Here is a 15,561-nt window from a genome sequence, read left to right as displayed (position 1 = left end):
TTGATGTATCATTTTGTACGCAGTTTGTATACCTTGATATCAATATCTACAACTCTAAAATATCCATATTAGAAGTAGAGAATTACCGCACCGAACTGTCCATTCATGCATTCATCCTTCATTTCTTATGACAAATATTCACCGAGAAACTAGTCAGTAAAATAAGGCATCTGATGTTTCTTCTTCATTATCATCAACTCTTTAGGATAAAGTTATGAGGAGAGATGACAAAGGATTTAAATCCTGTTATGGTTGCACTATTATTAAAATTTCTATTAATTTCTGCATTAAGCAATTATAGACTTAATTAATCCTTTCCACTTCCCTATAGAGGAAAAAAAAATCCCATCCCAAATACTTCTGTGTTGAAAAAAATGCCAAAGCCATAAAAATGAGCACTCTGGCTATAAAAATGCACGATATAATGGATGTCACCTTCTCTTATTCAGCAAAGTAGCTTTCTATAATTTTGTCCTTTGCCTTTCACAGAAGAGTAACCTGAAGTAGTTTCAGTGGGATTTTACTCTGGATAAAATACAAAAATATTCTCCTACAAGAGGCTGTTAATCTTTCCTCTACAGCTGATGGTTCTCTCTGCTCTACTACTTTTGGGAAGTCAGTGAAGTGCAACATCTCATCCCCCCTAGGTCTCCTCAAATCTTCGGGATCCTCTTCTGCTTTATCCTCCAGGCTGTGGGCAGCAGAATACAGGGATGCGCCAAGTCTGGGAAATCAGAAATCTGGGGGCACCTGGGTGGCTCAGTGGTTTAAAGCCTCTGCCTTCGGCTCAGGTCATGATCCCAGGATCCTGGGATCCAACCCTGCATCAGGCTCTCTGCTCTGCAGGGAGCCTGCTTCCTCCTTTCTCTCTCTCCCTTTGCCTGCTTCTCTCCTACTTGTGACCTCCGTCTGTCAAATAAATAAATAAAATCAAAAAAAAAAAGAAAGAAAGAAATCTGACCAGTTCACATCTAGATCTCAATGCCAACAATCTATGACTTATTTTCAAAATGATTTTAAAGATTCAGAGATGCACGATACATACAAAGCTTTCAAAACTTATTTGTATATTGATGGATAAGGAACAGAGACTAATGAATAGCCCATGATGATCTGTGAAGTTTAGGACTCCAGATTCTCAAATTATTATGCATTAGTATAGTGATGAAGGCACTGAGTGTTTAGAAATGCTTATTTTCTGTCCTACTCCTCAGAGGCAACCAGAAGTCACCCAAGGCCCAGTCTCTCCTACTCTTTCAACTTTCTTACAAAAGGCAATGTAGTTGGGGCGCCTGGGTGGCTCAGTTGTTAAGCGTCTGCCTTTGGCTCAGGTCATGATCCCAGGTTCCTGGGATGGAACCCTGCATCGAGCCCTGGCCCCACATCGAGCCCCACACTGAGCCCAGCATGGAGCCCCTCATCAGGCTCCCTGTGGCAGGAAACCTGCTTCTCCCTCCCCCACTCCTCCTGCTTGTGTTCTCTCTCTCTCTCTCTCTCTCTCTCTCTCTCTCTCGCTGTGTCTCTGTCAAATAAAATAAAATCTTAAAAAAAAAAAATAGGCAATATAGTTTAAGGCCAAGACCATGGCATATATGACTACTGCCTTAGTTTTCTGTGGCTACTGTAACAAATTACCACAAATTTGTGGCTTACACAATATAAATGTATTATCTTACAGCTCTGTAGCCCGGAAGTCCAAAGTGGGTCTCGGACTAAATCAAGATGTTAGTAGGGCTAGGTTCTTTTCTGGAGGCTCTAGAGGGGAAACCTTGTCTTTCCAGCTTCAAGAGGTTGCCTGCACATTCTTTGTCTCTTAGACTCCTTAATCCATCTCCAAAGCCACCCATGGTTGGTAGACTTCCTCTCCTACCTTCTTCTTCCAGTGTTAATTTGTGATTACACTGGGCCCACTCAAATGTTTGGGATAATCCCTCCTTTTAAGGTTAGCTGATTAATAACCTTCATTTCATCTGCAACCTTCCCTTTGCCAAGTAACCTAACATATTCATAGGTTCTAGGAATGAAGGTGAGAACAACTTTGAGGCTGAGGGGGCTTTACTGTCTACCATAGCTATAAGGGAACTGGAATCAAAAACCCAGCTCAACTTCTGGGGAAATCTGCAACCATAGAAAATGAGCTAATCTCTTATTGTGTTAGTCTCTTCTTCTGAAAAATAGTTTAGTAACAATTATCTCATGAACCACAGTAAAGATTAAATGAGATAACATATGCAAAACATCTCAGCACAAAGCATGGCATAAAGTAGGGCCTCCACATTATTCTTTTCTGTCTTCCCTTACCTTCCTCTCAAAAATCAGCATGATAGTGTTGGATAGTGTTGGATAGAGCTGGATGTTGGGTCCAGGTCCATTTGACTTCATAGCCATGCTCTTTGCCTTACACTACACTGTCCTCTACAAGAAAGTCCCCTCATTAGGGAACACTAAGTCATGGTTGACTTTAGATACATAACTAGTCCTACATTTCTAAGGTAAGCACTCCAAGATTTTATTCCTACAGAGGTATCCGATTTACGCCCATCTACTATAACTTCTGAATTGATTTCTCTTACATAAACACATAATATCTTCTAAAAGATAGCCAGGATTTATCAGCAAATAAGATTACAGCACTTAGCAATCCTTAACGTTGACCTAATCAACAATGTATTAAATGGTCACTTTGAAGGGCACACAAATAAATAGTGAAGGGTTTTCAGAGCTCACACGTTCCTATAATTACATAATAGGAAGATTCTCTACCTTCAGGACCTTCTTTTTTTTTAAGTTACAAAATAAAACAGCAAAGCACACCTGAAATTGGTCTCAAATGGTAACAAGACCAATCCAAACACTGCAGTTTAATAAGGGAAAGTGTAGCACCATGCATAACTGGTTACTTGTTGCCACAAATGTGCCTGGAGCTCTCTCTAGCACCTCCTATGTAAAAACATAAAAATCCACCTGTGAAATCAGCACAATCTTGAGCAGAAAATTACTTGCTTTCAGCTGCCCATATCCTTTTCCTATATTTTGTCATGAGCAAAGAGGAAGACACAAGAAAAAATCCACTAATGATTGCAACCTAGCTCTTCTCATTGTCTAGGCAGTGGTAATAGTGTGAGGGATCTAGCGCACCATATGTCTAGTTTGGGAGTAACTAATCAATTAGAAAGAGGAAATAATTGACTTACGTGATACAGTCATGTCAACAAATCAACATTTCAAAATAACTCATTATCTACATAACCTTGACATCTTACAGCTTAAAAAAAAATCACTGAATTTTTACTTTGACTCATCTTAACAGCATTTAAATTGTATTTCTTACCAATTACAGCATTTGGGGGGCATGGGGATATGTGTGTTGGGGTAGAGGAAGGAGAGAAGGAAGGAAAATCACCCCATTTTTTTCTCCTAAACAGCAACTAGGAAAAAAGCGTTTCTGGGAAGTGACAAAGAAACATAATGGTACAAGCCCATTGTCTTTGAAGTGATAGCATACTTTACAAAACGCGTTCACACGTCTCATGCACTTTGCGTCTCACATCTACCTAGTGTGACAGCTGTTGTTTCCATTTTTGAGTTAAGGAAAATGACTCAGAAGAGTTAGGCACCGTCAGGAGTTACAGAATTCATGGACCCTTTGAATCTACTGCTGAGGAAGGGGATTCTCTCTGAGGTAGTCTGGAAAATGTCTCTTGGTGAGGCAACCTCTTCTGGGCTCAATCTTTGAGGTGTTTCTCTAGTTGAAGACTTATACAGTGCAAGTTCAGTTGTTCTCAGAACCTACTATTCTCCACCAGCACCTTCGGAAGGGTCTCAGCTCAGCCAAAATTTTAATCTTAGTCCAGGAAGACTCTGACCTCCAGAACTGTAAGAGAATAGGTCCATGTTGCTTAACATCACTGAATTTGGGAAAATTTGGGATAGCAGCAATAGGAAACTAGTGTGATTCTGGTACCTGGAAGTGGCACACTGCTGTGACAAATAGCTAAAAATGTAGAAGACATGACTTTGATTGGTCAATGAGCAGAGGCTGGAAGAATTTTGAGCAAGATGATAGAAAAAGAATCCAGATTGCCTTGAATAGATGATGAGTAGAAATACAGATGTTACCAGCTCTCTGATGAGGACCCAGAAGAAAGTGAGGATCATGGGAGATATATATATGTGTGTGTATATATATATATATATATATATATATATATATATATCCTTAAAGAATATTATAGCATCCTAAATAGTCCATAAATAAAAATATTAACATCAAAGGCACTGCTGATGAGGGCTCAGATGAAAGGAGGAATATGCCATTGTAAACTGGACAAAAGGGATTTTTAGAGTTGCAGAAAGCTCAGCTACATTGTGTCCTGCAGTTACATATAGAATTTGTACAGGATGAACCTGGATATTTAGCTGAAGAGATTTTGAAGCAATGTGCTGAAGGGGTAGCCTTGTTTGTCCTGCTGCTTACAGTAAAATGTGAGAGGGAAGATGTAGAAGAAGAGAAGAATTCTTGGGCACAGAGGGACCAGGAAGTGATGTTTTGGGAAATTCTCAGCCTATCCAGACTGCAAACTAGGACACTATCAAGGAGGAGGGCTCTGGAGAGAAAGCCAAGGATGTGGCTGGACACATTTTGCTAGTGCCTGGGAAAAATCAAAAGGTTGGAGTATTCGGTTAAAATCAAAGCTAGATGGAGATGAGTCTTGAAGCTTCCCTCGGCAGGCAGAACCAGTTTAGTCATTCAGGCAAAGCTTAATTTAGCTTATTTTGCAAGAATAACTTGATCTGGATTATTTCTTGCCTGTGCCTCTGGAAATGATAAGCAAAACTTAAACTGTTTCCCAAGATTTATATGAGGTAACCCCTGAAAACTGTAATAATAAAACCCATTGCTGTGAAGAATAAACAGTCACTACTCTCTCATTATACAAGTTGCTTTATAAAAATATACCCCAGAGTCTCATTCCATGTTCCAGTTTGAGCACTTCCAGTTTGCAAACTGTCTTTTTGGTGTGTGCACAATAACTTCTGCATAATTCCTACTTCAGTGATTCACTGTTTTCACATTGGCTATTTCGAACTTTTGACAATTTAATCATACATACTCATTCACATGTAGAGTATTGGTCAATCATCGAAAAGATGAAGCATGTGACTGTTTCCCCTCAGCGATGTCAAAAGAAGCCAGGAATGTAAATTGAATGATCCAAGAAAAATCTGTGGAGGAGCCTCTTACTGATGGAGTCAATCCCTGTCACATACATGAAGGACCCACGATGTTCTTGGGAATTTTTGTCCCCAAATGGATCATATTGAGATCCCCACACTAATTTACATGATTTAAATGGTGAGATTTGGGACTTGGGAGATGAATGAGATTTATATGAGATCTTGGGCCTTGTGCTGATACTATGATAGGTTGAGATTTTTGTGACTGTTGGGATGGGGTGGTATATTTTGCATGTAAGATGAACATAAATCTTTGGAGGTTAGAGGGAGCACTGTGGTAGGAAGAATGATGTTTCCCAACGATGTCCATGTCTTAATCCCCCAAACCTATGACTATGTTACCCTACATTACAAAAAGGGCTTTGCAGATGTGACTAAATTAAGGACTTTGAGATGGGAAGATTATCCTAGATTATCTGGGTACGTTCAACATAATCACAAGGGTTCTTATAAGTCAGAGGCAGGAGCATTAGAGTATGAAAAAAATTGAATTCCGGTGGTCTTAGGAACCGGAAGAAATAAGAAAATGAATTCTCCCCTAGTTCCACTCTGTATTTCATTTATTTAGAAGAATTTAATCATTTTATATTTATTTTATATTGTTCTGGGACTAACTTTTGTCATTTTTGCAGGGAATGGGAGGTAGGGAAAGAATAATAGAGACATGTTTGTTTTCAAGTTGGCCTTGCTAACCAGACTGTTTTTACATGTTGTCTTTATAACAATTTAGAAAGTATCTATATTTAAGTCAATTATTAGTAAAAAAAAAAAAAAAAGGTCATTTTTAAAAATATATGTATATAATTAATGACTTGCTGGAAAGGAACCGAGTTTCCTAGCACCACTCAAATTGTATCTTGAATTTATTGGTTTTATTTTAAATGTGGCCTTGGCTGAGGGATAGACACTGTGGAAGATGGAACCTACATAGAACAGAGTAACACTGAAATTAGAGTGTCCTAAATTCCCAGTTGGGCTCTAAGCAAGAGCACAGCCATCGGAAAAGGCAACCTGAGGGAGGGCATGGCACACATCAGCAAAATCACTGAAAATCTGCCTGGGGAAGAAGAGCAATACTCCCTTCTAGAGTATTAATCCATGAACATTCTAGAAACGTCCCTATATATTTGAATGTAGTAAAATGGTGCCATTTTCCCCAAACCTTTGAGAAACAACCTGTGTCATACACACATATACATATAAACATATCTTTGTATATATATACCTAAGCAAACAGATCTAATCTCAAACAGAAAATATAGTGATTTCGAGTGAATGCTTCTACTTGGAATATTCGTTTTTACTTCCACATTTTCAAATCAGATAAAGAAGTGACACACTTCTTGCGTTGTGTTATTGGTTTTGTCCTAATAAAAATAATACAGTAAATGCACAAAATACACACTATAAACTCATTTAGTAGTCACCAAATGCCCAGGAGGTATTATTATCGCATTTTTCCACATGAGGTACAGTGAAGTAAACTGAGGCACAGAGCAGCACCCAGAGTTACTGTTCATACCGTACACTGCCATTCTCCTGAAACATTTCACTTTTCTCTGAAGGAAATGTAAGAAAATTCACCCTCTAAATGCCCTACAAATTCTAGGCCATAAAGCATCAACTCATTGTTAACTCGGCCCCAAAATGTGTCTGTTTGGAAGCCGTGAGTGATGCATAATGAATAATGCAAACCTGGGGCTTATTACATACAACCTATACTGGAGCAGCAAATCGAATTCGGTCCCAACGCTTTAATATGTATGCGTATGTACGGGGAAGACGCAGAAGCAGCCTTTGTGATTACACAGTCCCCCAAGACGCCGCTGCCTCGCAGCAAGTTCTGACTATCCGCACTTGAAATCACAAGGAGCGGGGAGACGGGGTACTCCCTCCGCTGTCCCGGTCGCGCACGGTCCGCGGGGCCAGGGCGCATGCGTGGCCCGGGCCTCGGAGCTGCGCGGTGAGGCCGCAGGGGCGCTTACCTGGTGCGCCGGGAGCGCAAGCACAGGACAACGAGCAGCAGGGCCGCGGCGAGGGCCAGGCCCGGGAAGCTGAGTAGCTGCGGCAGCGATAGCTCCAGCAAGAAGAGGGCCATGCCTGCGGACACGTCTTCCGCCGTCTGGTTCCCGCGCGGCCGCAGCGGACTGCCAGGGGTCTTTCTCGGGGCGGCGACACTACAGTTTCCCGCGGCGTCTCTCGGCGGCTCTTTCCCGGCCCGGGCGCCAGAGGCGGGCCTGCTCGTGGCGCCTCCAGGAATGTCACCGCGGGCCCCCGAGGCTGACTCTCAAAGTTCTTGCACTCCCCTCCCCCGGCCCAGCCCCCACCCACGCGCACCGCCCCGCTCGGCGACCGCCTCCGGCCAGGAGGCTTCTGGAAAACGGCGCCGGGGTTCCCAGGGGCCGGAAGGAGGGCCAGAGAAGAGGGGGAAGGGGTTAGGATTTCCTGACGACGAACCTCTGGAGGCCGGGAGGAGGGAGATTTCTGTTCGCTTTTGGAAGTGAGTCGCTTGGGTTCCTCATCCCTTAGCCCGCGCCCCTCAGGAGGAGGGACCCCCGCTCCTTGAACAGCGTCGGGACCGTGCCCGCTGCCCGCTGCCCAGTGACACCCTGATCTCTCAGGCGCGACCCAGGGAACAGAGAACCGGGCGAGCGGCAGATAACCTGGGATGTGCGCTGCTTCCAGCCTGGTCCGGGCCGTCTCTTTCGCCCTGCACATCCTGTTTGCTCACACGCTTTTTCTGAGAGCCTACTGTGTGCAAAGGCTTGCCCAAGAGAGGCCAGGAGTGGAGACCAGGGCGGTGAGGCACGCAGTCCAGGAAGAGAGAAGAAAGACCAGTCTATTGCACAACAACGCTAAGGGCCGAAATAGAAATGGTACAAGCCCCACAGGTTGTTCTTACAAAGGATAAGAGAGAAACTTTGAAAATATTTTTGCTGGAGTAAGGCCCATTCACCGGGGAATTCACACATGTTTATTTACTTTCCACAGCAAACTTGTGATGTAATTTGGAGCAGCATTTTAGAGAACATATAATGATCCTCTGATTAAGTAATTTACCCTCGTTGCTTGTTGATAAGTAACTAATAACTATTCTTGCCAGACTAGTCTGAGACTACTGTGTTTTCTACTTTATGTAAGTTTTTGTTTCCACGGTTCTCTGGACTATTACAGCAGCCTGTGGACTGATCTTGGGTCTTTGACCTTTCCAGCCCATCCTCCCCATCGCACATCCCTACTACACAGACTTGCTCTATTTTTACTCTGTTCAGAACTCTTAATGCCTTTGTGACAAACTCATAAATCTTCGATCTGCAATGAGAAACCCTCTGCAATTTGTCTCGGCTGTGTAACTTCCACAGCTAGTACGGTACATATACACTAATTCTTGAGCCATGGTGTCCCTCACAGTCTGCCCTTTCACACCTGTGCTTACGATATTCACTCTGCCTGAAAAGTATTCCTCTCTCCCATAAATACTAAAATTTCACCTACCACGTCAAGGTCCAACTCAAATCTCACTTCCCTCTAGAAATTACCCCTAACTGTTCTTTCATAATTAAGCTCTTCATCCTCCATACTTTAACACTCTCTCAACTTTTTACCCCATCACATTTTTCTGCCATATCTGAGCTATTTCTAACTAAGTCTGTGTTTCTGGCTGTAGAAGGTGGGAACCATCTTTCAGACAGCCTTGTCTGCACCCACTTTCTAACCAACTCCCCCTGAATCCCCACTCTGGAGTTGTGATAACATAAATCTAAGTATTTTGCATGTGTGTGGCTCTTAATGCTCCATTAATAAATTACTACTGCATTGCTGTCCTTGGCCCTAAAGCTGTAAATGGCTGGGCTAGCTGTAACACCAATGTTTATGTGTAGTATCTTCATCTTTGACTTTTATTCTAGGGTCTTTCAATTGCCTCTCCTTCCTCCTGTCCTAAGTTCAAATTTCCAGGAAATCCAAAAGGATACAGTGAACAACAGTTTTTCTGTCTCCTCCAAGGGAAAACAAATTGGTTTCTGTCACTGCCTGGCCAGCAGAGCCAGCTTACAGGATGATATCCGTGCTCTACATTTCTATAACCACTGCAGAAAGCCCCTCTCACTACTTTTCACGGCATCCTCAAATTTTTCTTTTATTTTCCAATTTTTTATTTCCATTTGATTTCTTGGATGACTTTTCTGTTTGGAAATATAGGTAAAAATATTAAACATTAATCAACCTATTGAACATTTACTATGTACCAGGTACCATGCTAAACATTTTATTTCCTAACAATAATAGCAAGCACCTGCAGTTAATCACACTGTCTTAGGAAAGTGGAAGAAGGATGGCCACACTGTCATCTACTAGATTTGGTTAGCCACTGTGTCATATTCCTATAGTATCTGTATAGTATTTTACTTTGAATGTTTTATGGTGTTCACGTAACAAGATTTGAATGTATGTTTCTCTTATATTTTCCATTTATTTTAAAAGGGAGCTCCATTCTGTAAACTTACCTGGTTGAAATAAAATTGAAAGACTTTATTATTTCGCTTTCACAACCCAGCATCAGCATCATCATATACAATCTAGTTCAGTTTATTTTACCTCTGAAACATACCTTTATTCCCATCACTTTTCTGACAGAGATGACTAGTTGGTCTTCTATATCTACTTTCCCCTTGCTTCTCAGTAATAGTCTTTGATTGTTAACTGAGCAGGTGACTGTCCACTGCAAAGACTGCTTTCTCAGTAGTTAGATGTGACCATGTGACCAAAATCTCACCAGTAACCTAAGTTTAAGGTATTTGTTCAGAAAAGTGCCCTTAACAGGAATGAACAGTTTTGTTTCTCTCCTTTCCTCTATGTGTGAAGCCCAAGCAGCCATCTTAGCACATTTAAGTATATCCCAAATACTACATTTAGTATTTGTTGTTTATATGAAATTCAAATTAATTTGTTTTATAAATTTATATTTACATTTTTATTACTAAATCTGGCAATTCCAACTTAATTCCAACACAGGCATTCATAAGGTATACAGGAGAGCAAGTGTAAAATTCTGACTGCTCAGCAGCCTCCTTCAGAAACGAGCCACAAACTGTTCCTTCAACATTGGTTACCAAGGTTAGTGTCTTGTGTACCTTGGCCATACTAATTAGACCAGGGTTAACAGATCTAAAAGAGTCATAGGGTGGCCTTTAAACTTTGAGGCGTGCAGATGTGGAAGTATGTTCAATACAGATAACATCTGGCCTTGTCATCTTTTTCCAGAAATATTGATTGTGAAACACATGGAGAGAGAATTCCAAGTAAAAACAGAAGTGAAATCAGAGAGAGTAAAGGGAGAGAGTGATGCAGTTGATTCTCTAAAGTAAAAGCCATGAAAATTCAGATGATGGGTTATCCTCCAAAGTTTCCCCTACCTGTCCCATTGACCCTCATCTGCCAGGTGGTCAGAGCTGCCATCCTCTTTCTCTGTTCTCTTTCTAATCTAATCTCGAATTCTGGCCCAATTTCCTTTGTGTCTTTTCATTTGAAAGAGCCTGTTTAGAAGTCTCCAGAACTTGAATTCTGATACAGCCCTCTGCATTTTAACATGTATGTCCCAATTCTCCCACTCTGACTTTGATAATACTACTACATTGGATTGAGATCTACAAATCCACTTACTTAGTCAACAACATTTTGTTAAATGCAAATGTTATCCATGGCACTGTACTTGGCCTGCTGGAGCTATAAAAATGAATTAGATGACCCTTCCTTCAAAGAGCTGGGACTAAGAGAACAAAAAGGATTGACATCAGAAAGGAGAACAAAAAGAAGCCAGTCCACATGAAATTGTGGAGTGACAATGGGGGAGATTACAAGCATGTGCACTCATATGGCTTTAATTTTGTGAATTCCTAGGAGGCAAATAAGTGATGGAGAAAGAGTAGATTACATTCTGGCTTCAGCTGTTGGGAAATATTTGAAAGTACCCCTGTGAAAATGTCAAAATGGACTCCACATATTTTCCCCCCAATATCAAGGAGTTCCATATTTTTTCCCCAATATCAAAAAGTTCCTAAAATCAGATTTAATTACTCAAACCTGAAAGGTCCTTTCAACTTTTGACATAAAATAAAGATTGGGTTTTAAGTTATATCCATAATTAAATAACGACTATGGTTTTCTTTCCCCCCTTCTTCATGAGCTCTGTCTTGACTTTGATTTCTTATCCCCTTCTGTAAAATTAAGACCACTCTGGGCACAGCTGTGAAGCTGAGGAAGGAAAGATAAGGAAAGAAGAAAGAACACAGATTGAGAGGACTTGCCAAGTGCCAGGTACTGCTTCATGTCTTACATACAGCCAATCTCAGATCTAGGTATCACTTCCTTTTCCATAACAGAAAGACAAGATTCAAAGAGTTTCAGAGCACCCCTGATTAGTCTGCTCCTTGATTCCACTGAGAAGTTGCCCCTCTTGTCGCTGTATCATCTTGCCTTTTAGAGCCTTCTTTCACTAACCTTTTACCATTTCTGTTCAGTCATTCTTACCTATCTTATTCTTACCAGTCTTACCTATTCTTATCCAATTTTATGGATCCTGTTTTTACCTTGAACTGCACATAACCAAGATAACCCCTGGCAACAAATGGGCCTCTGCTTTGTACCTTGGCCTGCTGCAGCCCTTGTCTAACTCTGAGGCTATTCTCAGTTTTCCCATTTGTAAAATGATATGACTACCTTCCCTATAAGGTTATGAGGATTACGTTTCGAGGAGTAAATATATGAAAATAGAAATGCCTGGAGTTTCTCCTTTTTCACATTTGAGCACCTCTGCTCCACTGACAAAGAGTAAGTAGAAATGAGTTAACCAGAAATATTCAGCCCAGCTGAGGGGTTAGCTTGTCGATATGCTACTTTTGCCTAATTAAAATATAAAATATGCCACTTTCTTGTTTCCTTAAGGTGACTATCCCCATTGTAGCTGAGATGACAGTAATGGTATACACTGAGACCTGAGAGTGCTATAAGCCTGAAAGTTATTGTTCAGTTGTCACATTGTAAATAGTGAGGCATCTTAGATACCAGCCCTGAACCTGACTACAAATATCTTAAGTTATTATTACTTCCTCTTATTCTGGCTTTCTTTACAATTTAAACAATGGTACTTAATTTCCCTTTAGTTTTCTCTTCTTCCAAAAAGCCAGTTTATAGTATTAACCTAGCACTCAGTTTACACATATGGACATGGCAGGCAAAGATGCTTATTAAATGAAATGCTGTTGAGCGAACAGTGACCCAAGGATAGAGAGTATTGTTACATTTAAATCTCTTTTTTATAAAGTACAATTTTAGGTAAGACAGGAATGTAATTATTTTGAAGCGGCTTTAAAAATGGTGGAACAGATGGCTCTGATTATCTCCAAGAGTCAAGGAATAGATTAAATAGTTTTGTCATTTCTTGTTTAATAGTCTTGGCATTACTTATGCACACTTGAGTTTTGAATACTCTGGCTTACAAATTCACAGTCCCATGTTAAACCTTAGCTCATTCTCACGATCTGACCCTACTTTTATGCCAGTATTTGAGATTAATTCTCTCTCTCTCTGACTCACTTACTGGCTTTTCCAACATTTCGTTTCCCGCTTAGGCCTTGAAACCAGATTTCTGAGGACAGAAAGTACAAGGATCTCTCTGAGCATTCCTTTATATAAGAACCTTTCCCCCTACCCTCACTCCCCAGCTACAGCAGAGCTCTGTTCACTAAAGGAAAGTTTTATAGAGTCAAAACCTTTTTTTTTTTTTTTGGATCAAGTTAGGGTGGGTCTTGGAGAAGCAATAAAGTGTCCTGGTCCAAAATAAAATCTACCCACACCACCTCTCTCCTACCAGGTTCTGCTGTTTCTGCCCCTAACAAGAACGGTCCTGGGAAACAGACTCAGAGAGACCAGTGCAGGGATTTATTATTAGGGCAGACTCTCAGAATCAGCACCAGGGGTGGGAGAGTGAAGCAAACGCATAGACAGAGGGAGAATTTGGACTGGGATGCAGTTTCAACAAGACTCAGCCCCTAAGGATATCTAGAACTCGGATGGCGCTTCAGAATTTGTCCCAAGGTGAAGAGTTAGATCTTTAGAGTACAATAGCAATGAGCCATTGCTATGGACTACCCTCAGGATGGTGAGGAGGGTGACCGCAGACAAGGGAGTTCTCTTCAGCTGAAGACAGTTTCTGAAAGCAGCTGGTAAACTTCAGAAGCTGCGAGCACGGGTTCTCCCATTCTGACAAAGACTCTGAGCAACACAACACAGTGCCTACTAAATACACAGTGTCTGCTGGGGTACCACAGAACTTTTTCAGGGGCAGGAGCACCTGACTGGCTTAGTTGGTGGAGCATGCTACTCTTGATCTTGGGGTTGTGCATCTGAGCCCCATATTGGGTGAAGAGATTACTTAAAAATAAAATCTTAAAAAAAAATTTTCAGGAGCAGATAGCACAACAATGGTGATGCCTCTTAGATTCATTCATTTTGGAATTGTTTTCTTTTTGATGAACTGAACTAGAGTAACACTAGCCTCCCAGCTTCTGGGATGATACAGCAATCGTGTTTATTAAATGATTCTAATTGTAAAGAAAAACTGCACACTATTTATGAATCAAAGTTTTAGTATAATATTGCAAGAAGGAAATGCTCTAGGAGGTCCATTCAACCATTTACTCTGATTAGGAACATTATGGAAAAAGAATGTTAGCTAATCACTGTTAGATTAGCTACAAAAGGAAAAGAACAGCTTAAAATGATTCAGCTCTTGGCTTATGGGTGACAGTCAACAAGGGTGAGTTTCCCCAAGTCCAAATCCCATGAAATTTTATCGAAAAACCACTAAAGCATTTTTTAGGAATACTAAGTTCTTCCTTTTCATTGGGCAAAAAGTTTCTGATGCAAATAAGACTCAGACAATTTTTCTTTCACATTAACAAGTTATATTTCATTTACTCGCTCTGTCACAGTGACCCTTCCTTCACAGAGTCCCATCCCTCTTATCAGGCTGCTTGCAACTTGGACTCACAATTGGTCCTTGCATACCCACCCCATTCTTTAAAACCTAAGGGAAAAAATCCATTCATATTTTATCCCCCATTCCTCTCTGTTTGAACTCTGTTTCCAGATTTCTTCCCACCCTTCTCTTAATTGTTCAAGGCTTAACTGAAAAATGGTCAAATTTATTCCTGGAAGGTGTTCAGAGACTTTTTTCTTATTTCCTTCTGCAGTTTTGTGATCATGAACATTTCTGTGGTTGACCCATTCCTTTTTCCCTTTTCTCTGAAGTCTGGCATTTTTTCCACCAATATTGCCCAATTTTTGTATTTATAAAAGCAATTAATAAATGCAACTATATATACACTGGAAGTTTTAAATATTCTGATTTATGAGCAAACCTTGCACTACTACAAGAAGAAATTAATTGATTTGTAATAATTCTGAAAAGCAGTCTAATTGTTTGCTTACCAGGGTTGAAATACAACTAAAACAAGTATACACATTTATAACCCAGCATCAGCCAAGAGCTTCCTATGACTGCATGTGTGGGATGTGTTTTGACCCTACAGCAACTAGCAACCAGAAGGCAGAACTCTGTAACTTCACTTGTTTCTACAAGAAACCAAACCTAGCAGGCAATAAAGTCTTTGCTGCAATTTTGTAAGAAATCACATTGTACAGCAATGCGAAATTACACACTCACACATATCCTCAACATTTTATGTCCCCAACCCTCTCAGACCACATTGCAATATGAAACATCTTTCTCCTCTCCCGGAAAAAGTTCACACTTTCTGGTTCTACTTTCACTCCAAAATTTTCCTCTTCAAATATCAAATACCACCTGCCTCTGTAATGTAAAGCAATTCAACTCACGTCTTTTATTTGAGGAAGCTACTGGACTCTCCCACGTCTAGAAGCTATCAAAAAAATTTCTTCTGAACAATGAGCATATAATATTTCAAAATTATTAAAGTATATAACATAAATATAATAATATAAATTTATTAAAATTATTAAAAATTAATTATTAAAGTCATCATCTTCAACAACAGCAATTTTTAAAAATTAAGTGAAATTAATCATTTTCTCTTTCAGAAATGTAAGTAGATGTTAGGGAAATTAGAGAAGAATGGTATCCTCTCTCTCCCATTCTTAAAGACACTCTAATGACAGTGACTGGCCAATCAGGGTGTATGTGGACTGACAAATATCAACATTCATACTTTCTGCATTGATAAATGCCTCAGAGAATCCCACTTATAGTCATACCGTGTCTTTTCTCCACTTGCCTCTCAGGCT

General features: G+C 40.5%; 1 protein-coding gene across 1 annotated transcript in view; it reads right to left on the bottom strand.

The window, feature by feature from the left end:
* LOC123925518 (cytochrome P450 7B1) overlaps positions 1 to 7,486 on the bottom strand; it is a 172,521-nt gene extending 165,035 nt beyond the window's left edge. Inside the window, exon 1 of the mRNA XM_045978768.1 lies at positions 7,224 to 7,486. Within this exon, the coding sequence (XP_045834724.1) occupies positions 7,224 to 7,336 (113 nt within the window). The 5' untranslated portion in view covers positions 7,337 to 7,486. The remainder of the gene's footprint in view (positions 1 to 7,223) is intronic.
* Positions 7,487 to 15,561: the final 8,075 nt, after the last annotated feature.

The sequence above is a fragment of the Meles meles genome, chromosome 1 (assembly GCF_922984935.1).
Source record: "Meles meles chromosome 1, mMelMel3.1 paternal haplotype, whole genome shotgun sequence".
Taxonomy (NCBI): domain Eukaryota; kingdom Metazoa; phylum Chordata; class Mammalia; order Carnivora; family Mustelidae; genus Meles; species Meles meles.
Note: the sequence above shows the minus strand (reverse complement) of the source record. Positions and strands in the feature narration are given on the sequence as shown.